We start from the raw sequence: 25,432 nt of genomic DNA, 5'->3' as shown, positions 1-25,432 counted from the left end.
TTGTCCCCCATTTCCTAAAAGAAGTAAACCTCAGTATGGGAACATTTACGATTGTGAGGAGCAGGTTGGTGTTTGCATAGGAGTATAAAGCCAGTTTTTGTTATGGTTTTCTTTCAGTGCATTTGCAAATCAGAAATTTTACCTTCAGCAATTTTAAAAACCAAACGACCAAAATAACCACAATAATAACAAAGAACTTTAATAAGTCTCTATAACTATGTCACAGACCTGTGGTTCACTAAGCCTAAATTATAGACTGGCACGAGACCCCAAACCTGTGAACATGCTTTATTTGGTGCTGAAAAGTTCAAATTGGCCAAAATAACTAATGGCCTCTCACTTATTTTAATTACTTGCAACTTGTAGAGCAGCCAAAATCAATGTTTTCATTGGCCTGCATTGAGAATTAGGCGCCCACGGCCTCTGCAGCAAGTGTGAGTACATCTTTCACTCCAACTTTACTTTTTAGTGCTAATGTTCCTACTTAAAATAATGAGAGAATTTTGCATGATTCATGTCTGTAATTTCCAAATAAAACAGGGAATAGTACTAATATCTACTAGGCCAATGTCAAGGCAGGAGTTACTAAGTCTGTACCTGTAAATACTTAATGAATATTCAGCCTTAATAAGCTAACAGTGACTAGAAAAATGCAAAAATCAAAGCTATAACAAAGTGCTTTAGTTTCTTTTACCAGTTTGTGGTGTGTTTTCCTCCTAGTACCATGACATTGATTTGTGCCGGGCCATTTTCTCCAGTTGTTAAACACACTGCTCATACTATTTGTCTGCTCCAGCTGTGCAGCTTGAGTGCACAGATGTAGCACCCACTAGTGGTGTGAATAATAATCTGAGACTTAAAGCGAGGGTTCGGTGAAAGTGTCATCAAAGCTGTGGAGCAAACAAGTTGAAATGGGCCGAGTGTGTTTCCACGTTTGGAGCAGAAATAAGAGTGATGGAGGCAAAGTCAGGAATTGCTGTGAAAATAAATAACTTGAGCATTAGTAGTAATACGCAGTTATTTGTGTGATCTTCTGTTGGTGTTTCTGCATGTTTCGTCCAGCTGGTTACATGTAATTGGAAACATTTTCCTCTTAGGAAAAAAGGAATAAACAGACTCCTGCTGTTTATTTTTAAAGTAGAGTAGACAGTATTAGAATGAAAAATTTTGCTCATGCCTCAGTGTAATGGTGCAGACAACAAGAGTAAATGGTCTCTGAGTTCAGTAAGCATGTAATAATGAGAAGCATCAGGTGTTTACCCTCCAGCACATCGCCAATTTCCGTCCTAAGTGATGATGGACTCGTGGAGGAAGGTGATAAGGATCCAGTTTTACTGTAGCGGAACACCTTTCTGACATTCATCTCCCCAACTCTCATCCAAACCTGCACCACTCTGTTGTGGAAAATTAAATGTTTCCACTTGCAAACTATCTAATAATTTCAACCCTGGCCTCAATATGCAGGATCTTAAACTTGTGAGTTGAGTCGTGACTTGACGAACACCACATTTCATAAGTAATGTAGACTGTTAGTGGGACCTATAACCATATATTGATCTCAGTACATGTTGACTTTGTCAGCTGCATGATTACTTTATGCTATAATGCTCATTAACTGTCTTTTTCTCCATATCCTTACAGCTGACGATTACACAACACTGAAGACAGGACGAAATGTGTTGCCATGGAAAAGAAAAGGTAAATCTTATTTTTAAAGAAAAGCATAACACAGATCAAGAATAGATTTTTTTTAATTATCAAAAGTGTAACTCATGTACAATTCCCTGAAGAAAGAATGACTCATAGAAACTGTTAAGACAGTGTAACAAACCATTCTCCCTCTGTTTTAATCAGTTCATCGACCAGATGTTCAAAGACGTAATCACATTCTCAACCCAATCTACAGCAAAAAGTCTTTGCATTGTAAGTTATTATGTGAACATTTTCTTCTGGCAAACTGGGCTTGTATTCTGTATAAGCAGAAGGGATGAGGACAGTCATACTTCATTCCATGAGTACAGCAACCACGGCACATGATAACCGAAAACATAATGATACAGTAAAGAGGCAACGGAAGACACTGGATAAAAAGACAATTGTTGAATCAGAAAAAACAAAACAAAAAAAAAAACAGGATTTCCAGGGGACAAAAAGCAGAGACCAGGCAACAATGTGAGAGTAGTTTTATCCCTCATCCAAAACTGATTCCAACCACATGGCCCGTTTAAAGTTACCAGACTCGAGGTGCTGTTGAGAGGAGGACGAGCTGATAGCAGCGAGTGTGAGGAAGCTCAGAAATCCTCTTCTGCGTTTCGACTCTTGCAGGTCTTGAGTTGTTTCAGACGCTCGATGCACTCCTCCACAGTGCGCTCGCCGTGGACTTTGTTATCGCGGGTGCGTACATTCACCGTGTTACTCGCCTTCTCTTTCTCTCCCACCACTTTTCCAAGCAGGGAAACATGCAAAGAGAACAAAGGAGAGGAACAAAAATCAATATCCAGATTGACAGTGAGAAAGAGATCAAAGATCAAAGATAGGAAAAAGACAGAAGAGTGAACGAAAGAGTGTGTTGCCACTGACCCAGGATGAAGTTGTACTGCGTCAGCTGTGCATTTCTGATCTTTTTGTTCAGGGTGCAGCCGGGGTCGAGATCCACTTCAGCCATGAAGCCGCTGTTGTGGAATTCCTGCTTGACCTGCCACATTAACCAGAGAGACAACCAACAGTGAAACAGTTAAGTCCGTGCCAGCGGGTTTAAAAAGTTCATTCACTCCCTTTCATCATTTTAACTGACCTCCATAAATTCTGTTTCTCAAATGTGGACTAGCACATTTTGGACAAGTTGTCAATTTGGCTGTAATGAAGATTATATTTCTGCACCATTATTATCACGCTGTGTGGACTGACCTGCTGTCTTTTCCAATTACACGGATATCACGCCGGTGCAGCTGTTTATTTTACAAATGGGTTTTTTGTTCAAGTAACGTGTTCAACACAAAAACTGATCAAATTCAGTTTCCACACGATTTAAAAGGTAACCTAAATTTTACTATTACAGCTTGGGTTTATTTTTGTTGCTCTGGCCATCAATTGTTATAACACTGTGCCTGTTAAAAATAGGTCCAACATGGCAACAAACACAAGCAGTCAGACAATCAGTGAGGTTGTAAACAAGCCAACAGATTAGTTTTAATATGTTTGGAAGAGAAAACAGAGGTGAACTGGCAGTTCAAATCCATCAGTATTCCTGTGTCCTCTGTTTAGGGTTCTCTAAATGAAGTGGTAGCTGATGTGGCTAAAAATGAAAGCTTGATTACAACCTGTGTGATTTTCACGCCATTTTTCTCTCTTGCCCCATTGAGCCGATTTTTGACAATGTAGCCCCACTCTGAGATCTCAGAAATCATTTGGTGAGTAAACTGTTAAATCATAATAAATACAAGTGAAGCTGTACAAACATGTGGTTCTCCTTTTAGTCTTTTTAAAGATGCAGAAACATGAACTTAAGAAGATGACAGTATTTTATATTGTTAAATATTTTAAGGCCATGTCAATAAGCATAAAACAGCACAATTAACACTGTAGCAGTGCTGAAACAGGACAGGATTCCAGCCTGTGGGTGCATCAGTGATAAAACACACTGTTGAATTAAAGCAATAATTCACTTGCAAAATGACCATTTGTTTATCAGTTTCTCACCACATGTTGAATTTGAGAAAATAAACTTTGTTTTTCTTGCATGCCTTTAGGGTAAATGAAGAATCCAAAACAGGCAAACACTCTTCATGAATTAAAGTAAAAAAGGGTCCTCATTTAACAATAGCAAAACTGTATCAAAACATCTGTTAACAAACAAACACACACTTCTGCAGTATAATCCAAGTCTCATTTATCCAGTCGTATGCTCAGTGTTTCTCAAACATGCATTTTTAGGGAGAAGTGGGTTACGATATCACACTTCTAATAGTTAACTGTTTATTGAATAACCGCCAATAATATTTTTGACAGGTTACCTAGGTCAGGCTAAAGGTTACTTTTGCAGCTCGTCAGTTTACTGCTCCTAACGCTATCCCAACAGCGCTGCTGTGGAAACATTGTGTTGACCCTCCAGTCTCTCCCCAGGTTGCCCTAGAGAGTAAGCGGCTGTTAGTTGTGTTAGCACAGGTAGCAGTGTCAGAATGGCCAGTGGTGCTAGCATAATAAAGGGGTTTTGCAGCTCAAATTTGAGCCGCTTCCTCACCGGTAGACCGGAGGGGTGGCCACCATGTTTCCACAGCAACCCTGTCCTGCTACCAGGACATGACCAGCAGTACAACCAAATGAGCAGCACCGCTAGCTAGCAAATCGCCTGGCAACCCTCCAATCGGCAATATACGATTTGATCGCTGATCGTCCCAGGCCTATACCTGACCTGGATGATGCACACTGAAGAGCAGCCAAAGCTAACTTTAGCTAACCTGCAGTTATTGGGTTCTCAAAAGCAAAATTAACCTAAACTGACATCCTTATTCACCTTATTTGGATTCTCTGTTCACTGGAGCCATGCAAGTATAACAAGTTTTCTTTATAAATTCAGTGTAACACGGGAAGAGTAACTGATAAATAAATGGTCGTTCTGTGGATGAAGTATTCCTTTAAAATGTCTTATAACTTAAGTACAGTTTGTGTTGCACATGTTCATACTGTTAGCGTATTCATTACACACAGCTTATACTGTATCTAGTGTATTGATGTCAACCCCTTACTGCTTTTTATATCCCCACTATGTACATTACTCTGCACTCTACTGCTTTTTACACTTTTGTTTAGATGCTAAACTGCATTTTGTTGTCCCTGTGTCTGTACTCTGTGTTCAATGACAATAAAGTTGCATCTAATCTAATCTTGTGAGTGACATTATGTACTAAGGAAACTGCGGTCAGTGGTTACCTTCTGGGCATACTCCTCACAGGTTGGTCCCACGGGTACAACCATCACTTGATTAGGAGAGAGCCACAGCGGCCTGAAACAGAAGAGGGCACATTGAAATGTTTAGCAGAAAAGCAAACCAGGTATATGAGCAAATATTTACACCCCCTTTTTTCCCCGTTATATTCCTGTTCAGTCAATCTAAAAGTTTCTATCAGTGCTCAGGAGTAAAAGCATCCCATCAGCACCTATTAGCCTTTTAAAAATGATTGTTTACAAACCATTTGCCTCCGTAGTTTTCAGTCAGGATGGCAATCATCCTCTCCACTGATCCCAGGATAGCTCTGTGGATGATCACTGGTCTCTTCTTGTCGTCACCGTCGTGGCTGCAAAATCATTTGAAGGAGGGAAAAAATTATGATCTCACACAAAGAAAGAAAATTAAAATGACAACAACAGTGATCATCTGGAGAAATTACTACTTTATCATTCTTTGGGTACCGCTGTTTCTTTTTTTTGTAAGAGCAATACACAGGTTTACATCAAAATTTTTAAACCTTCATAGCTTTTGGGGCAGCTACAAAAGTCTTTGTAAACCTCTATAAATATATATCATGTAGGTTCATTGAAGCCAATCTTATTTTTTGCATACACACCAGTATTTAAAATCATCCCATATGACATCAAATATTTTTATACAAAACTTCTTTCTTTAGTTATGTTAACTGTATTACAGTAGGTTTAATGATACACATGTATTTGCAGCCACAAAAATAATATTCTACTCTTCTGCCATTTTATTTTTAAGCATGTATTAAAGCAGTAAATGACCTACCTGACGAAGGAGAGATTAAAGCGGATCGGAAGCTGGAAATCAAGCTGAATTGTGGCACACTGATGGTACCGGCCGATGGCATCCTTGATCTGAATGTCGATCTGCAAAGAAACGACACGAGCGTTCAGCAGCGACCCTCCTGCTGTTTTACAGTTTAAGTACATCATTACTGCAGCACATGGCTCACCTTTGGTCCATAAAAAGCTCCATCACCGGGGTTGAGAACCCACTTCTCCCCAAAGTCATTCAAGCTGTTCTCCAGTTGCTGTAAAAACAAACAATTACCGCTTTGTTACAATGTCAATGGCTGACCAACACGCGAGTAAACAGTGGTGTTAAGCAAAGCTGTATATTTAGACCTGACATTTTCTTCATCTGGAACTAATCACTGAACTGAGAAATGTTAACGTCTCAATAATATTTTATGGGAGTTAATGAGGTGAGGGAAACATGCAGCAAGTTCTGTTCCAGTCGCTGTGCCAAGTTTGCAAGTCAGTTTTTTTGTGTATATAATTTTCCACCTTTGAGCATGTAAACATTAATCATATAAAGTCAGTGCTGAATTTAGGAAATGTTTTCCTTGGAGAAAAGTGTCATGATAGGTCAACCGAACAGCTGCAACTTAGAAGCTATATAATTCTCCTCTGTTTTTCACAGCTTCAGATGTGTTACTGGTCCTACTCATATTATCCTTAATTTGAAAACTGTGAGAAACACATGCAGTGAGCAACAATGTCACTACTGTAGTGTTTAAGTTCACTGGTCTATTCTGTCTGTCAGCAGACTACAAAATCGTTAATATTTAACAGTTACTGTGGCCACTGGATTGATCGTTAATAAAATAACATGTTAAAAATAACTTCCACTATCATCTGTAATGTTCTGCTGCCAGCGGGCAAAAGACACGATTAAGAATGAAGTTAAAATGAAGCACTGAGGACAGCACAATGACACCCCTGACTATAAACCAGGGACGGAAATTAAAAGGAGCGTTTATAAAACACCAATAAGTACCCATATCTGGCTGCATTATATCTGGCTCATTTACCATACTTACTGAGTTGTCATCTATTACAGTGTAAATATGGATACAGCCCCCTGTGCGCCACTGTGTGCGATTTGTTGGACCCTAAGACCACGTAAAATCCTTCTAGCAGGTCATGCATGAGAGAACAGAGGATGCATTTTGCCACAGAAAGATGAGCATATCGATATGATTAAAACATAACAGTCAATGAAGGAGGAGATGACACGTGGTTGGAGCCAGTGAGGCATAAAAAGCATCATCTTATTCTGTAACAAGTTTCCAGAAGTGTTAGAAAAAACACTTAAACAGAGGAAAACACAAACATCTTTCTGGCTCGTATCGAGTGTGACAATGTGCACTGCAGATGTTTCACTGGTGAAATAAAACATACCTCCAAACAATCAGTTCAAGAAGACAACAAATGTCATGTGAAAGAAAATCTCACCCTGCTGTGAAACCCAACATATGCCGTGTGCGTCATCAGTATATGAAGCACATCCAAATTGTTTATTAGTCTTGCAAGCCTTTATCTGAAGGCTCTAAAGACTAATAAACAATTTGGATGTGCTTCATATACTTGTGCTACTGATAAAACAATACTGGTGGCACCTTTACCCAACAACTGTCTTTTAGTGATTTTACAGAATCATCTATTATACTTGAAGCTGTCCCAAGAGAGACACCCACTGTGTTTCGTCTAATGCTGAAAGCACCACGCAATAAAGACTCATTAGCGCTCACTCTTGTTATTACTTTGTTCGAGATTGTTTTAAACACTACCTGCTCTCTCCCAGAGAAACTCAGAGCTGAATCTAAGATGTGAAATGTAGAGCTAATCCACAGAGAGGGAATGTGATTTGACAGCAAAGACAGACAGTGTCTGCACTGATGTAGATTCTCTGGAGATGAATGAGCATTTTCTGCTTCAGAACTGATAGCAGCTCTACAGAACAAAACTCATTCATTAAAATATAAACGCTCTCTAGGTCTGCAAATCAAATTTTTATTTAGCCGTCTGTGATGCGGCTCCCACATTTCCATCTTGCTAATATCACAGGTCAGCATCTTGATTCCCCAGTGAGACTGTGGGAGTAGCATTCACATTTTCAACCATACAAGGGAAACAAGAGGCCTTCTGATTACCTTTTCTGCTTGGTCCCAGACGGCCGGGTCCCCCAGGAACTTCTCTGGTCTTGTGGAGAGGTTGAGTTTGAAAGTGAAGCCAAACACGTCATACACGGTCCGCAGGAAGTTCAGGCAGCCCTTGATCTCCTCCTCAATCTGGGGTCAAAAACAAAAGGGGATCTTTAGGGGGAGACAGCGGTATGTGGCACATAGAAGTAATGTACATCGTGTGAAAGCTGGGAGCCTGAAGATTAATTTAAGATGCAGCTCAGTTTTGTGTCAAGTATTTCTAGTCATAAATATATCATAAACATTGTTCTTGTTTTTACACCTATTCAAACATTAAAGTTTGGAGTGTATGGGAGCTTAAAACATTATGATGGAAGTATATGATGGCCATCCCCATGCTCAATTCTGTCTTACAAATTGTTACAGCAATTTTTGAGTTGATGCTATTTATTAAACAGATTTGGTGCTGAATTTAATCATTTTTACCACTCGCCAATTGACAGAAATGTTCGAACATCCCTCCAAAAGTACCACATTAAGACCTTGAGGGAAAAAAAAAAATCTATGCTTTGATTTGGTGTCAAAAACTTTGAACATTTGGAAATTTCTTGAAGAACTGCATTTCTTTCCGTGCACTTCTGTAAACCCTCTCATTGTTAATACACCTATAAAAGGCAGACATCCTCTGAATGCCCAAGGTCTCTAGTTTGTGGTTGTAAAGTTTCATGTGTCCTAGGAGTCACAATAGGCCATTTCATACAGTGAGGTCAAGTTTCAAAGAAATGTTCTCACTACAATAAAATGGCAACTCTGGAGGCTAACATCACACATGAATAAAATTGGGCTCATTGAATCCACAACTGTCTCAGCTTTTTCAGTCATACCCAATTTATGCAATTCCAAGACCGTTTAGGGACCCAATATGCAGAAATATTTAAATACAATAGAAAAAACTTCATGGGACGTCTTCAAGTGAAGGTGTCTACAAAGAGGAGACTTGGATACCCATAGAAGCCATTTTCATTTAGATATCGTTATTTAACCCTTTAGCTAGCATGACATGGTTGGTACCAATGGATTCTCTAGTTTCATGTGACATATGATTCACTCTAGCTAGACGGCAATTTTTGAGGATGCCAGCAGTGTCCTCGCAGAGTGGAGGAGGTTAACAAAGAATGAATTCATAAGATGTAATCAGACGAATGAGAGGATAAACTGCTCATTTTATTGGAGATTACACATCATGATTGACTATTTCCAGTAGATGTAGTTGAGAAATATATCTGCACTAAGGTGCTCTACACCGCAAGTCCCAGTAGGGCAATCATGCACTTCCACTACAAGTGATAAATTGGATGTAGGAAACATGTGGTACAACAGGACATAAAACACTAAGACGAGACTGAAAAGAAGTGCCTCTATGTTAGAGGGAAAAGTCTCACTCTCAAGTCCTAAATATGAGCTGCCATCTGCGAACACTACAAACTTGAATATGATAAGTCACAGAAGACAGTAACAGTACAAGCAGTACTTTTCAGCTGCTGCTGCAGTCAAAGTGAAAAATCAAAAGTGAAATAATTTGTCTACAAAGAGCAATCAAACAATTAACCATCCAATCCACTACCATTACTGATAAAGAGAAAACAAAATCAGTGGGATCCTGGCTTCAAGTCGCGGTGTTACTACATTAGAACAACAACCTAATTAAAAAATCTCTTCTGTCTTCCAAAATCCTGTTTGTGTGCATCGATATTGGCAGCGCTCCTCCGTGGTGAAAGGACTTAAGATGCAAGTTGCTACACCAGACTGCAGCAGCCTGTGGAGTCCTCTCACTTAACCTGAGAATGTGACAGACTGTTTGCTGACAACATTACCTGAATTTATTCAATAAACGGTGCCAGCAAGACACTGATTCACTGAGAGCCTTCAGAACTGGGCTTCTTCAAACAGAGAGAAATTCTTCTCCACAGAAAGCCACATCTCCGTTAACTGGGACAGCTTCCCACTACGTTCTCCACTGTGTGCTTGTTTTATGTCTCAACATTGTTTAACTTGCTTTGAAGTGTGTATCTTAGAAATACATCTGTTGTATTTTTATTGATCTAAATAGCAAGTGGAAACATTTATCAAAAGGTATTGCCAGGAAAATGTGACAGTGGTATGAATAAAATGCTGTCTTTAAGAGTTCTGCACTGATTTAGCACTGCACTCCGATGACATTGTCGGACTCATGATGGACAGATGTGTTTTTAAAAAGCATCTGAATCAATGCAGCAGAAGCAGAGACATTGTGCGTTTTATTCCACACATTCTTCTTCCTTGTCAAAACCTGGCACCTACATCCACAATGCAAGTCGACGACCAACAGCTCAGTCAGAGATTGGGGTGTGTTATGCTAGTAGCACCTAATGTAGCCGACAGAGATGGGGTAAGTTCACTTCTTTCTAACTTCACATCCCCTGATTGTTTTCATTGTCTTCAGTTGCAACAGACGCTGTTCAAGTAACGCCACTTGAGACAATTAAATCAGGGCTTTAAGCAACTTTTCCACATATACAGTAGTACTTCACAACATTTGCAAACAGACCTTGATGTGTAAAATTGGTGGAATTACCCTTTACATCACATTTACTCATGCCATCAGGTCACTTTTTTTTATTGTACGACTTCAAAAGGTCTGAACATGGCTGCGTCATGTTAATGCATCAATGCAGGCCTCACCTGGTCCATGGTGCAGAAGATATGAGCATCATCCTGCTGGAAGCGGCGGACACGGGTGAGGCCTGTCAGGGCTCCTGACAGCTCGTTCCTGTGCAGGACGCCGAAGTCGGCCATGCGAAGGGGCAACTCTCTCCAGGAGCGTGGCCGGTGATCAAACATCAGGCTGCAGCCAAACAGAAAGACAAGCATTGTGTAAAAAAAACACGCAAATTACCACTGCCTTCTTTGACCTTGAGTTATCAAAATAACTGAAAATTGCCTTACTGCTTTCTTTCTACTAAGAAAGACTGCATTCAATACTTGATTTAACTGACATCCAACACTTTGACAAAAATGTGCAAGCTTAATTTCCATTTTAGTCTGATCTCCAGAGGGGCTGCCAGTGTGGATAGCACAAAGATTGGAAAAGTAAAAAGGAGATAAAAGATTTGAATACAAAGAGCTGCAGTCTGGCTCGTTACACTGCAATGCAGCATTCAGCAGCAAATTGAACTGGGTCATTCAACAACTGAAAACATGGCAAGAGCATCAGTCCATTACAAGTTGAGCAGAGCTGGATGACAATCTATTGTAGCAGTGAAATGTGAGGCTATTTCACGAAGACTGCATCAGCTCCTGATAATAAACCCCTGTGCAAACTCTTATAAAGCTATTCAAGTGTGCTAAAACACTGTTTAATGGTTGTTCCTGTTTGCCACAGAATCTTTTTTGTTAGATATTAAAACTAAATATTGTACAAAGGTTAAACAACAATATTCTGAGCTCATTAAATGCTACAAACACATTTAGAAGTGGAGAGAACGAGTAGCCTTGCCTCCATTAAACACAGTGGTTTCTCTGATTAGAGACAGAAACTAACTGAAAAAATATATTTTTTTCTACAGCAGCATGACTTGATACACAGTGTGTAACAGAAGTGGGTGTGGGTTGAAAACTGAAATCACACTTTCACAGAAATCTCAATTTGAGAGAAAAAGACCTCACCAGTGTCCCGGGCAGTTCATGGGCTTCAGGGCGAAGATCTCCTTCTCCACCTCAAAGGAGAACATGTTCTCACTGTAGTGCTGCCAGTGGCCAGAGGTCTGCCACAGCTTGCTGTTGTAGATGTTGGGCGTCACCACCTCCTGGAAACCCCTCTTCCTGTACTCGCTCTGCCAAAGACAGAAAAAAGGTTTTCTCACAAAGACTGTTCTGGGTTACTGGCACCTCAAGCAACTCGGCTTCATAATGCTCTGTACACATCACAACTACAAACAACCGGCTAAAACTGTTTGTCAAAACCTGGGGACTCCCTGATAAATAGGCTGAGATTTTGAAAAAGTAAACTACCTCGGAGGATGTTTAAACTGCTGCATTAGCATGATGAGATTCCAGGAGGAGTGCTCAGAGACTGCGCCCATCAGCCTGCGGAGGTGTTTACTAACATCTTCAACCTGTCCCTGTCTACTATCCTGCCTGTCTGAAATCAGCAATTATCACACCAGTGCCCAAACAGGCGAACACCAGGGGCCAAGCAATAAAACTGTAAATTCCCAACTAAAACTGTGTGTGCATCCTCATTCTTTTCGTCACATTTATAAAGCCATAAATAGGCCTGATTCCGTTTTATAAAAATCTCAATCATTGTGGTGCTGGGTGCACGTGCACGAGCCTCATTTCCACATCCACATTTAGCCATAAATTAATGTAGAAACGATCAGTGTTTATCGATACTTGTGCCCCTCCACCTTTCATTAAACTTTCAATGAGGAGTATGGTAAAGACAGTGCAATTTTACTAACTGTGTCCTGTTGGCGAGGTTCTCCGACAGTGCCAGAGCATCTGTCACACAGCTGTTGCAATCTGTAGAGTCCGTACCACTAATTTATCACACTTCTGCAAACTATCATCCTGATAAAATCTCAATCATTTTTATTATTAAACGTTAAAAGGATGATCAATGATTCACTCATATAGCTCATGTTGAAAATGACTTAACAAATTGCTCCACAGAAAAACATTAACTGATCACTAACCTGAGAGATGAATAAAAACAATGACAAAATTCATCACTCAAATACTTTAAAATTAACTTTATAAATGCGCCTTTGATTGACACTTTACAGACTAATCAGTGAAACTGAGGAGCAAAAAATTCTTACTGTTCATTCTTGCTTTCTAAATACCAGTGTATGTGTGGGAAAAGGCGTATGCATAGTTTTAGTGTGTATACATCGTGTGTGCATCTGGCCCAAGTTGCCTGAATGACTATACACCAGTGGCACTCACACCCATTACAGCAAAGTGCTTTGAAAGATTGGTTTAAAGCACATCAAATCGACCCTCCCCCCACCCTGAACCAGCACCAGTACGCCTACAGAGCAAATAGATCCACAGATAATGCCATCAGCTCAGCTCTCCACACTGCTGTGAACCACCTTGAACAGAAGGGGCCATATGTAAGGATGCTTTTTATAGACTACAGCTCTGCATTCAACACTATTGTTCCCAGCAGGTTGGTCACCGAATAGCTTAACCTGGGTCTTGGAAACTCCTTGAGCATGTGGGTCAAGGACTATCCAATCACCCATGGGGAGTCAGAATCAGTCCCCACCTCTCAGAATTGTCACACCACAAGGCTGCATGCGGAGTCCCCTCCTCTATACATACGACTGCATCCCCACACACGCCTCAAACACAGTCTTTGAATTGTATTGTTCTGATCAACTGCAGTTTCAACAGTTATGGTCTTATTTTGTGTGTGTGTGTGTGTTGTTTATAAATGTTTTTTTATTTGTCTGTTTGATATCAAGCGCTGTCAAATGAGATTTTCTTTTGCTTTGCGACTGACAATAAAGTTTATCTTATCTCACAGAGATGAAGTCTGCAAACTGTCAGGATGGTGTAGAAAACAATCTATCACTGAACATAGAAAAAACAAAAGAACTCATCAGAGACTTAAGGAGACACTGTGAGGAGCCCTCTCTTCTAAACATCACAGGAGTAGAAGTGGAGAGAGTTTCTAGCCTCAAGTTTCTAGTAATACATCACAGAGGATCTCACATGGACAATCAACTCCACAGCTCTGGCAACAAAGGCTCTGCAGCAACTTTACTTCCTGAGGACACTTAGGAAGAGCAGCCTGTCTGTGAAGCTGCCCGTGCCCTCTACTGCTGCTCTACAGAGAAGGTACTGACATGCTGTATTACAGTATGGTATGCCAACTGTTCAGCAGCAGACAGAGGAGCTCTCCAGAGAATCATAAACACAGCCCAGAAAATAATTGGACTTCCCCTGCCCTCCCTGAAAGACATCTTCAGATCACATTGCCTCCACAGAGCCAACAGCAATCTGAAGGATGCAACTCACTTATATCACCATCTCTTCTCTCTGCTGCCATCTGGAAGGCGCTACGGGGTGTTAAAGACTTGCACTCCCAGGCTCGAGAATAGCTTCTACCTCATCGCTGAACTGAACTCCACACAACACCATCCCTCACACCTTCATAGGTTTCGGTGCCACTCACATTCAAACCTATACCTGGAGTCCAGTACCAGCACCTAATGGCATCTTTTTTAGGTCCTCAACTCTGCATTAAAAAAATGTACTTTCTGAAGAAGCAGCAGGGGTCAACCAGCAATTCTGCTTCTCTGCTCTTTTCTTATCACACGTAGAGCTAATCTTCTGTCTCTATCTGCTTGTGTGTGTGTGTGTGTGTGTGTGTGTGTGTGTGTGCATGCGTGCTCGCCTCCCTCACTCTGTTTAGATGCAACTGACAAATATTTGGAAGAGATACTCAATTTTAAAAAAAAAACAATCATGAACAGCAGTGATAATAGGCTACTCCTAAAATTAAATTGCAAAGAAATAAACCAAACAACTTGCAGATTGAAAGCCAGCCGTAGAGCTTTGTATCGATTAACTGAAAATGCATGTGTCCGGGAAGTACTAAGACTTAAATTATACTGCACAAGTTGTGTAAGAGATGGTAAACGGATGTTTTGATATTGTTTTGCTGTCATTAAATGCGATCCTTGTTTACTTCAATTCATGAACAATGTTTTTGGGATTCTTCGTTCATTGGAGGCATGTGTGTTTTTTTCCACCTGGACCTTTATGCTCTGACATATCCCCTCTAATCATCACGCTGTAACCTGTGTCAGGCTGTTATGATACCAGAACTATCGCACATTCACATATATGTTATTTTCTGTCAAGCCGCAAGCAACACGCAGGTTTACATTACCAAAGGTTTATGACAAAATCCCTTGACAACACCGACTCCCGTGTGCAAAAAAAACAAAATATCGCAAGCATAACAATATTGATTTTTCATGTGATATTAAAAATTATACTGGTTTTATCATGAACAACATGATATGGCACACCCCTACAACACAGCATGAGTAATTGATATATAAATGGTAATTTCTGTAGTCAACGTATTACTTTACGTTACTTGACTTAACTTCAGTGCCCAACCCTACAACCAACCTTAAAGGGATAGTGCAGCCAAAAATAAAAATTCAGCCATTATCTACTCACCCATATGCTGAGGGAGACTCAGGTGAAGTTTTAGAGTCCTCACATTCCTTGCGGAGATCCAAGGGGAGAGGGGGTAGCAGTATGGAGATATTTTGTGGTTTCAATTATGTGTTTTTGGACGTTTGAATCTGGGGCGCCGTAAGCCTCCATTAGGTGGAGTTGTGTTACTACCTCCTCTCCCCTTGGATCTCCGCAAGGGATGTGAGGACTCTAAAACTTAACGTGAGCCTCCCTCGGCATATGGGTGAGTAGATAATGGCTGAATTTTCATTTTTGGGTGCACTGTCCCTTTAACATCACCACAATACTCCATCCCACAGGAGTGACAACTGGACGAGTATTTGCCATACAAATGAAGAAATGTGCACTAACTTTTAAATGTGCAATCATGTCTTTGTAAGGTGTGATAGCATTTGGCACAATGCACAAACTGTAGCTTCTAATATGCCACTTCTTTTTATTACTTCTTTTTTATCTATTTTTTTAATTAGCATTATTTATCTGTATGGCAGGTGCGCATGTGTGTGTGGGTGTGAGCGTGCGTGCATATGTGGAGTTTTAATGTATCCATTTCAGGAGCTGCACAGCAAATTTCATTGTACACTGTGCAATGACAATAAGGGCAGTTTTTTCTATTCAATATTCACACTTCAATATTCACACTTCAGTTTGCTTACACATCATGAAGGGGACTCCCTGTGAACTGAAAGGAAAAGGTAACATTTTTGTAGTGCTTTAATGCACCTTGAGTTGGCCTGTTTAGTTTGATATAAGCTTTAAAATTCAAAACAGAAAGCTGATGGCAACAATAAAATAAAATAGGGTAATTTATTTCAAATCCCGACAGTCATATACCAGAAAAATATTTGAATGCTCTGGGTGTTTTGTTGCCTGTATAGGCAGAGCTGTTTAATAAACACATCTCATTACTCCTCAGTCAGAAATCTATTTTACCACTTCAAAGTGAAATTGCTTCCAATGTGCACTGCATTATGACTGCGCTGACTGAAAACCAAGAAAGTAAGTGTTTTATATCAGATCGATCTGTGGCTCTTTATAACAGAGCAGGTGCAATAGAGGTTTCCTTCAATGCTGTCAATCACACCTGGTTTACTTATTTGAATTTATTCCAAATAATAGTAGTAATAATAATGAGCTATTTCGAGACTCATAATTAAGTTTGCACAGTGTGAAGTTAACCTTTGAACACAAAGTGTTTCTATTAGCTGCTAAAAATGAGAAATCTCCTACTGAGTGAGCATAAATTTGATTTGTCAACACCTATTTACAGCATTATTGTTGTGGGAAGAGAGGGTGCGGACATAAATTTGCATTTTATTGCATCTGCACGCACATGTTCATGTTTTAAATTAATTTGTTTTATGTGCACAGCCCTGGGGTTCTAAGACTACATTCATTAGCCGCTACTTTATCAGTTTCAAGACCATGACATGAAGCCACATCATCAACATATAACCAATCCTTTACTGCTCTTCTGTATAAAAGAATATGACGCTTAAAGTGATTTAAAATTGCAGCAATACATCTTGTGAATACGCATATACAGCCATTATTATTACACAGGCTGACTAAAGATCCAAATCTGCTCTTCCCTTCTCCCCAGGTCTCTCTGCCAATTTAAACTTTCTGATTCATACCCTCCGTCTTTTCTTCTGTCGGAAAGTTTAGAGTGAGATCACAGCAATTATCCGCTGTGGGTCAGACAGCTTTGACTTACTCTGATGAACTCAATCAGGGTGTTGTAGATGAAGGCCCCCTTAGGCAGGAAGAAGCAGCTCCCTGGACTCAGGTCATGGAAGAAGAACAGGTCCTGCTCCTGAATAATAAAAACAGGTTTATTAGTGTGATGGAAGACAATAAAAAAAGAGCCATCATTCAGGCCAAACTGGTTTAACTAATAATGCAGGGGTTCATCACATGTTTAACTGTAACCAGGGTTTGTTTGACAACATACAAACTGCTCAGATTGTTTTTTTAACACACCTGTTATTGTTATTGAGTGAAAGGCAACAACACACACACCCTGAACCATCACTTCCCTATCAACACGGTTTTTAATTTATTACATGGCAGTAAGGATATTCCTAGTTTAGAACATCTTTTCCACAGCAGACATTCTGACATATCATAGTAGGTAAAGCACAGGTGAAAATGATAACATTAAAGATGGCTCAGTTCCATTAAGTGTCCCTGTAATGTATTCCAGTGAGCCAGCATGCACAATGCCAGGACCTCCCTTAAGTGGAATGCAGCCATCACTATTGTTAACAATTATACCTGTGCTTTTCCTACTATGACAAGTCAAAATGCCTGCTGCGAAAAGCTCTACTGACTGCTGATTTACACCATGGGTGTTAAGCACCATTTTGCATCACTCAAAGCTGAAAATGAGTCATGGGTATTTTTTGTATAATGCTATTCTAGATTGATACTATTCATGTAAAACAACTTTCTACCAATTTCCCAAGTCAGTGATACTTTCTGAGCGTTTGACATTTAAGATGCAAAAACACCAGGAGTACTGTATTTTTACATTGTTCAGAAATGCCTTTGAGGAATGCTGTTGACAAGATGTGACTTGGTAACATCAGACACACATCAAACCCACTCCTGGCTCTTATACTTCAGAAGTATCCTACCTACATCTCATGACATACAGTAGAAAACAGTCCTTTCTGGGAGTAAAACCTGCAGGAGACTATTTTAAAATGACTATGAAGACCAACTCTTTTTCTAGCCGCCAGCTCCTTCACATTTCACTTCTTACCCGGCCCAGTTTGCGGTGATCTCTGTTCTTGGCCTCCTCCTGAAACTTCTCCCAGTCTTTGAGCATTTTGGGGTCAGGGAAGGAGATTCCATAGATCCTCTGGAGGGTTTCCATGTCCGCCTTTCCCTCCCAGTATGTAGATGAATTCTAGCACACCACAAAGGGAATATGTTAGCTTTCATCAGTCTTTTGGGTCCTTCAAATCCCTTGAGAATAAAACATAAGGTAGCTCTAGAAATGGGGACAAATGTGCTTCCTGCAGACATTCAGGGCACAGACTACAGCACTTGAAGTGTTACCTGGATTAATCAACGATAAATCCACATTTACACTAACAACAGGTTTGATGTACATAATGTGCGGAAAGAAAGAGTCTCACCTTGTGGATCTTAAGTGCCTTGATTTTCCCTGTATGTCTCACATGGGGCCCGCGACACAAATCAATTAAGGGACCACACCTGGAATACAGAGTGTTTATACATGCTGAGCATTTTGAAAATACTGAATAGGGTAAGTGTTTTTGTCATTGACACTTGACCCCAAGCCCAAAGGGTTCTACTTAAGATGTAAATCTTTAAAAACAAACATGATTTAATTCTTTAAAGAGGCTAGATCATTTTCATAGTATAACTGGGCACTAGGTTTTAGCAAACATTATCCAAATGAGTTAGTAGTGTATTTGTTGGGGGATATTTTCAGTCGCAAATTTGGTGCACTCGTGTTTGCTCCAGACAGCAGGGCAGTCCAGTTGGGATTGAATTGATATGTAATACAGTGCCCATGTTCATCGTAACGAAAGACGCCTATGACACAGAGGAATATGCTACATCAGGCTTTTGCGACACAGATAATACTTGTCAGTAGGATCAATTTGTTCTTTGTTTTGGTCTTTGAATGGGATTTTTTGACATAAGAAAAAATATACAGTATTAACAAACAGGGCTCAACAATCAGTAACCATCTCATTGCATTACATTGCAGAACATCATTTGGACAATCAGTCTGCTCTGTTAAGGGAGGAAAAACTATACAACTGTCTAACAAACAAATAGAAAATGTAACAATTTTAATGTGTTTACGAGAGATAATGAATCATCGCTAAAAGAGAAACATTGTTCTCACATCTAACACCCCTGCAGATGCACCTGTAATTTTTTTTTGTGTATGTACCCTAAAACTTCAATTAAAAGCCTTGTTCCTTTTACTAGCCTGGTGTGGCTACACATTTTGACAGATAAGCACCTGTCTGAATGAGGCGCCTGGTCTGGTTGCCAAACTGTCCTTTTCTTTTTTTTTTAATAGAAGTTCTTCAAATGTATAAAACCGGGTTGTTGGCTACCTCAATTATGTATCCATTCCTCAATTACCACGTAAGTAATCTATATTCCTTTAGTCCGTAAAGGTCCTCAGATCAAAAGTATCAAAAGGAATTTGATTGAAATGACAGGAATTAAAGGCCTGTCCCATATGAACACCTGTCCCAAATATAGGCCCACTGATTTCAGTGATACACGCAAATAATAGCCCAGGCAATTAAATGAAGTTTTGGGGTATTTGTGGATAAATTTGTGGATGTATTTTTGAGTATGTATTTGGATGTACTCTTTTTTTTTTCCGACTTAAACTTTTCAAAAAGCCTCTTGTGGACAGGTGTTGAAAATTAGTGTTTCACTACAAACACTAAACACAGTGCATCTGGCTCCTGTGCATAAATACAGGTTACAAATGCCACAGTGATGTCCATATCAAACTAATTAAATAACTAATATATAAAGATTTACATTTACATGCACAGACCATGGACTCACCTGTAAACTGTGGTGGTGGGAGTAGTGACCTTCTCATTCAGAATGCGGCACTTGAACTTGTTGTACTGTCGAGGATGAGAAGTAGTTTCAGAGCTCTGTTGCTTGTTAAATGTTCCTTTTTAAAATGAGTTTGTGTTTTCTGATACCTTGAACATTTCCAGCAGAGTTTCCTTCTTGATCTCAAGCCTCTCAAACGGCTGCTTTTCCTTAATAATCTTCTTGCACAAGGTCTCAAGACATGGGAAGTCATTGCTCGATACGCCCCTGTCCAAAACATCAAAAGAGAAACACAACAAGCACATTACATCCAAAGACAATGACTGTCTCACTTAGTCTCACATTAATATGCAAAGTGCACTCGTGGCTAAATTTAGTCTGCCAGTGTTTCTAGAGGGCATCATGGATGTGACCAGACAATACGCCATGTGGCCAGGCCTTTTGTTCACCGATGTAATTCTTTGACTTCCCAAAACTGATAACCTCAGCCAAGCATGGGCAAATAGTTGAAAGTCCTTGGCTTTAGGGCTGGAGCAATGTCAAAATATCCTTGCAAAAAAACGTCTCCAAGAATGCCATTAGCATAAAATGACTTCATTAAGGAGGTTGTAGAATTAATTAGACAGCACTCCTCACGCTCTCCTGCAGCCTGCAGCAGGGAGAAATGCATCTGTTTCAGGGAAAGGTCAAGTGAAAAAGTTGTTTACGAAAAAGAAGTGTTCACACTTTCAAAGCTTCACAGGCATAACCTCTAGTTTTGTGCTTTGAATAGATTTGCTTTTAGGGCTTCCAATCCTATGGGAAGATATACAAGTATGCAAATTTAAATCCACACCCAAGAAAAATCAGGCTTGACGGCATTACTGTCATTACAATCAACCTGTTTTGTGTTTGTCACCGGTCTCTGCCAGTAAACCAGACTGACAGCTGCTAAGTCTTGAAGTACACACCAACATGACACTGAGAGCTGACAAACACAAATAATTATACAGACAAATCGGAACCCAAAGCCTGCGCCACTCACTCATTGTTCTCCAGGAACATGTCATAGTAAAAGCCGCTCTCGATGGGGGGACCGTAGCAGAGGCAGCCTCCGTACACCCTCTCCATGGCTTCCCCCAGGATATGGGCGCTGGAGTGCCAATAAACCTTAACAATATACAAAAAACACATTGCCGGATTAGAAAAAAATAGCACAGTTTAATAACAGTGAGAAATATGACTGTGTGGGAAACTCAAGACTGGTGACCTTCATGTCTGAGCTGATCATTCACTGTGCTGCAGACACCGCTGAAGCCCTTAAGAACATTTAAACCACTTAAATTGAGTAAAATCACTTCTCCTGAGTGCTGACAACACAAAAAAAGCTGAAAATCTTTAAGATATGTGACGAAACCTGCTGACAAATGGTGCTTAAGAATGTCAACTGACAAATAGCACCTCTTCAGGTAAAATATTCAGCACCTTGTATAGAAGATGAAGCTGAAATTGGGCTTTTAATTTAAGAACGAGTCTCATTATTCTCTCAGGGACCAGTTGCTGCCACTTTTATGACAGTACACAATGGCTGCAGTGTTTTACAGTCTCACGTCTCCTTTTAATGTCTTTGCGTCTCTGGCAGTTGGAACATCACAGAGCTCTAAGGTTTATTATTGATTGTAAACCTTTCATTCATCACTTTAACCTTGCCTGCCCTAGCTACATATCAATGAGGTTGAACGAACTCTGCAAGATACAGGGTGCTGCTAAGCAGCCAGCAATGGTCCCACGATATGAAACTGTCACGATACAATATTACTGCGATTTTAAATGTTTGGCGATATGCGAAGTATTGCGATAAGATGTATTGCGATTTATTACCTTTTCTCAACTGCAAATTATGTCCCCAAAAAATGTTAATGACATCTGATTTGTCTAACAAGATAGTTTTGAGTCTATTCATCTCACTTCAGTCAGTTTTATTGCAAAAAATGTATCAAGTGGACTGAAAAAGCAACTGATTTATTTTTCTTGCAGGCTACCAAAACTTTGTATATGCAATATCAATAATTCATATAATAAATTGATACTTGGCGTCTGTGTATAAATACAAAATATACCCAAAATATTGCGATACTATGCTGTATCAATTTTTCTCCCCCATCTCTACTGGTATGTAACCGCCAAATTTCTTTAAATTACACTTTCACTTGTGAGATAATATAATTTATAACTTTAGCACATCATTTTACAAAATTTATAAAGAAAAACTATGAATTATTCTGAATATTCAACTGGGATTTAATGGTAGACAATCTGAAGAACTGTTTTGTATATGTATTCCATTATGAGTATAGTCTATATACCACAGACGCCAAGTTAGCGCCATGAGAAAGCAATTCACATAGAACAAATCTCAATGATATGTTGAGGCAGGTGATTGTAATTTTTAGTGCTCAAAAAGGAGCACACTATGAATCCAGACGAGGGTGTTAAGAATGAATTTATGATAATACACTACCCTCATACATATGTAAGGGGGGGGGGGAGGTAAACAAATATATGCACTGTGTCAGAGCAGGGATGAGGTGGACTTACAGCTTGAGCCTCCTCATCGTCAAACTTGAGCAACTCAAGGCTGCAGTCGTCCTCCAAAGGTCTGTCCAGGTCCCACACACCTTTGTTCACTTTGGCAATCACTGTGTTGTCGGCAAGGCCTTGGCTGGACGTAAAACAAGGAAATGTTCCACAGAAGTACAAAAACATTAATGGTATTTGACATTATACTAGAAAAAAAGCAATTTGAACACCTAAACATGATCAAAAGAGGTCAAACACAACATCGTCTGTTACATCCTGTACAGTGCCCCTGGTCATACAATGTGTTTGCTGGTTTGACGGATTTATGTCCTGAGAGGAGGAGATAAGGGGATGTTGCTTACAGTACAGTGCCACACCTTTGAGGTTCTCCCCCCGGGCTTCAGAAATTAAAATACACATACAAAACTACCCAACTGCCTTGATCATGAGAATTTTAGGATTTTAAAAACAGGCTTATGACCCACGGAGGGTAAAAACTCTGCATCATAAAGAAAATACAGAGGTGGGGATGAAGATGGTGCTTTTAAGTTTTACGAAGCAATACACCATCCACTCTTACAACAATAGTGATAGCTTTGGATATTAACATTTAACCTTTGTTAACACAGTTTTGGTTCCTGTTGTATGTTGCACCAAGATGACAGGGAGATCATTCTCAGACTATCCCACAGCAAAGTTTCCACTGCTTTTTTAACACTAATGAGGTTTTTTGTCAGCATACTTTCTTGTCTTCGGTGGACGGTCTAAGGTTGGCAGGTGTCACTTTCAATTACCGTTTTCATAACGTGGGTGTTGTGAAACCTTTTGAAACTGTAACAATGATTACAGGCTGTACAAACAAACCTGACAGCTAATCTCTGGAAATTAAAATCCTTAAGCACCCTTGAGGTTTTCCTTCTTTTTTTTGTGCTGCACGAAAGCAAGGTGTCACATTATTAGGTAACAGTTACAGCGATCCCGTCATCACACTGACCTGATTCCACAGGCCACCTGGTAAGGTGTGGTCTTCCAGGACTCGGCGTCCACCACCTTTCCATCGGGCAGAGTCACCTTGATGGGTCGGCTATCCTTCGCAGCCCTCTCTGCCATCAGAGCTTCATGCTCGGCTTTGAGTTTGGCGTACAAAGTAAGCCGGTCGTCAATGTATTGGGGTGCTGGTGTCAGCTACATGAAAACAAAAAAGGTGTGAGTACATGGAGGGTGGTGTAAAATTCTGTCAGTGTGTAACTTGCACTGGGTATTAATCTGCACGACTTGTTTATCTCCCTCTTAATACTAAGTGTCAATAGCTGATAGTCTCAGTCAGCCACACATCAAACCAAAACAGGAGGCTTATGTAAAATACATTAAAAATATTTAATTGAAATATTAATTCCTTTGTCTACCCACTATCTTCTAATCTTCTCAGCTTGCCTCATCTTTACTTTGAGTTATTAGGGAACATCTGGACAAAACAGTGAGGAGTACAAAGACACACCACTTTACTCAGCAAGTAATGTACTGAAAGCAACACCTCATATTTAGTCTGTCTTTTGCTATATTGCTGAAATATGTTCTGTAACTTGTATCCATGCTCAAACTATCCCAAGGTTTGTTTCCGATTGACCTGTTATTCATTGTGCTTGGAAATCTGTGGAGTGCTTTACCACATTAAAAGATTTAACCATACTAGTATCTGATCAAAACCTCAACAACCATAAAGCCAGTGTGTGAGTGCTTTGAGAAACGTGAGCCTGCAATGACAGATCTCCACAAGCACTAAATATGCATCATGATTCAACCTCTTGAGAAACAAAACACCATTATGTCTAATAACAGCATCTAATTACTTTCTGATGCTTCATTGCGAAACTCACCTCAGCCCTGCCTCCAGAGTCCCCTGCGGCACTTTTAGCCTTCTTCTTTCCTCCATCTTTCCCACTTCCAGTTCCCCCCTGTGCACAAATCACACCAGGATATTAGTGAACTTTTATCGAGAGGAAAGCAAGTGAAACACAAGTTTGGTATGAAGTTTACTCAGAGAAAACTTCAGGTATACAACCTACGCACTATTTACATAAGAGATTGGAAAGGTAAACACTAGCACAATGCTTAAAAATAGGAACGTACACTGCTGACACGAGGCACATAAACATATTAACACTTCAATATAATTATCTGTTATCTTAAAATTGGTTGTTACATAGTGCTAAAAAGTAGTACAGAGCAGTTATAGTATGAGTGAAAAGCTTTCACAAAAACTACAAGGGTAAATGCAGCATGCAAGTGACCCAGTGATAATTTAAAAGTAGTGCTCACCACCTGACAGCCCCCTCCAAGTTGTAACGCACACTAAGGTTATTATTAGAAATGAGTGGAAGTAACGTTACAAACCACTTTTTAAGAGACAAGTTTATATGAAAAAGATCCGCTTGGAGCATTTGGTGTATGCCGATTTACAAGTTGAACATAAATGACTCGTGCTAGGTCCTAACTGTTATTGAAATATGTGTGAGAGCCTACCGACAAGCAGTGAAACATTCAATTGACAGATTTTTTAATGGACTTTGGCGTATGGCACTCTTTATGCCACGTTAGCCAAACCAAACTCGCCGCCTGGGCTAGCTCAACGGCAATGTGTCGCATTTTTAACACCTAAATAGATGAAAACAAACATGAAACTTACTCTTCAGCTAATTTGAGAGTCACATATAAGTTAAAGCTAGCACAACGTTACTATAAAGCTAGCTAGCCACATCGCCACATTGCTGGACGCTGAATGACAGCATGAATCCGACCACCGGCTAGGCTAGCTGCTAGCTAGCTAATAGGACTTGAATGTAGCCGGTTACGAGACTGAGGTGTCACCTTTTTGTTGTCGTCGACTTGCAATTCGCTCATTTTCTCCACGACAGCCTGGTCCGCCATCACAAGTGAAAAGTTACCTCACTTTGAGAGATAACTTCTGCAAGTCCGGACAGTGTGAGATGTAAGCAGTAAAGTGCCGGGTAAGGGCTGATGACGTAGCCCGGATATTGCGATGCTGATGCAACATTGCCGAGTGGGCGGGGCTTCGTGTCAGAGATCTTAAAACAGTATTTTTATTTTTTATTTTTATTTTTTTGTTATTT

At 40.0% G+C, this 25,432-nt stretch overlaps 1 protein-coding gene across 1 annotated transcript; it reads right to left on the bottom strand.

Annotated features, from left to right (window-relative positions):
- Nucleotides 1–1,733: 1,733 nt before the first annotated feature.
- tars1 (threonyl-tRNA synthetase 1) lies at nt 1,734–25,325 on the bottom strand. The gene is made up of 19 exons (XM_050051486.1): nt 25,170–25,325; nt 24,179–24,256; nt 23,296–23,486; nt 22,320–22,443; nt 20,767–20,891; nt 19,892–20,009; nt 19,746–19,810; nt 18,317–18,395; nt 17,938–18,084; nt 16,888–16,986; nt 11,610–11,776; nt 10,626–10,788; nt 7,914–8,051; nt 5,931–6,008; nt 5,744–5,844; nt 5,190–5,294; nt 4,930–5,002; nt 2,581–2,695; nt 1,734–2,440 (listed from the first exon to the last, which is right to left on the bottom strand). The coding sequence occupies exons 1-19, from the start codon at nt 25,227–25,229 to the stop codon at nt 2,292–2,294; spliced, it is 2,175 nt and encodes a 724-aa protein (XP_049907443.1). The 5' UTR covers nt 25,230–25,325; the 3' UTR covers nt 1,734–2,291.
- Between the last annotated feature and the right edge of the window lie 107 nt (nt 25,326–25,432).

The sequence above is a fragment of the Epinephelus moara genome, chromosome 8 (genome assembly GCF_006386435.1).
Source record: "Epinephelus moara isolate mb chromosome 8, YSFRI_EMoa_1.0, whole genome shotgun sequence".
NCBI lineage: Eukaryota > Metazoa > Chordata > Actinopteri > Perciformes > Serranidae > Epinephelus > Epinephelus moara.
This window is presented reverse-complemented; position numbering and strand designations above follow the sequence as displayed.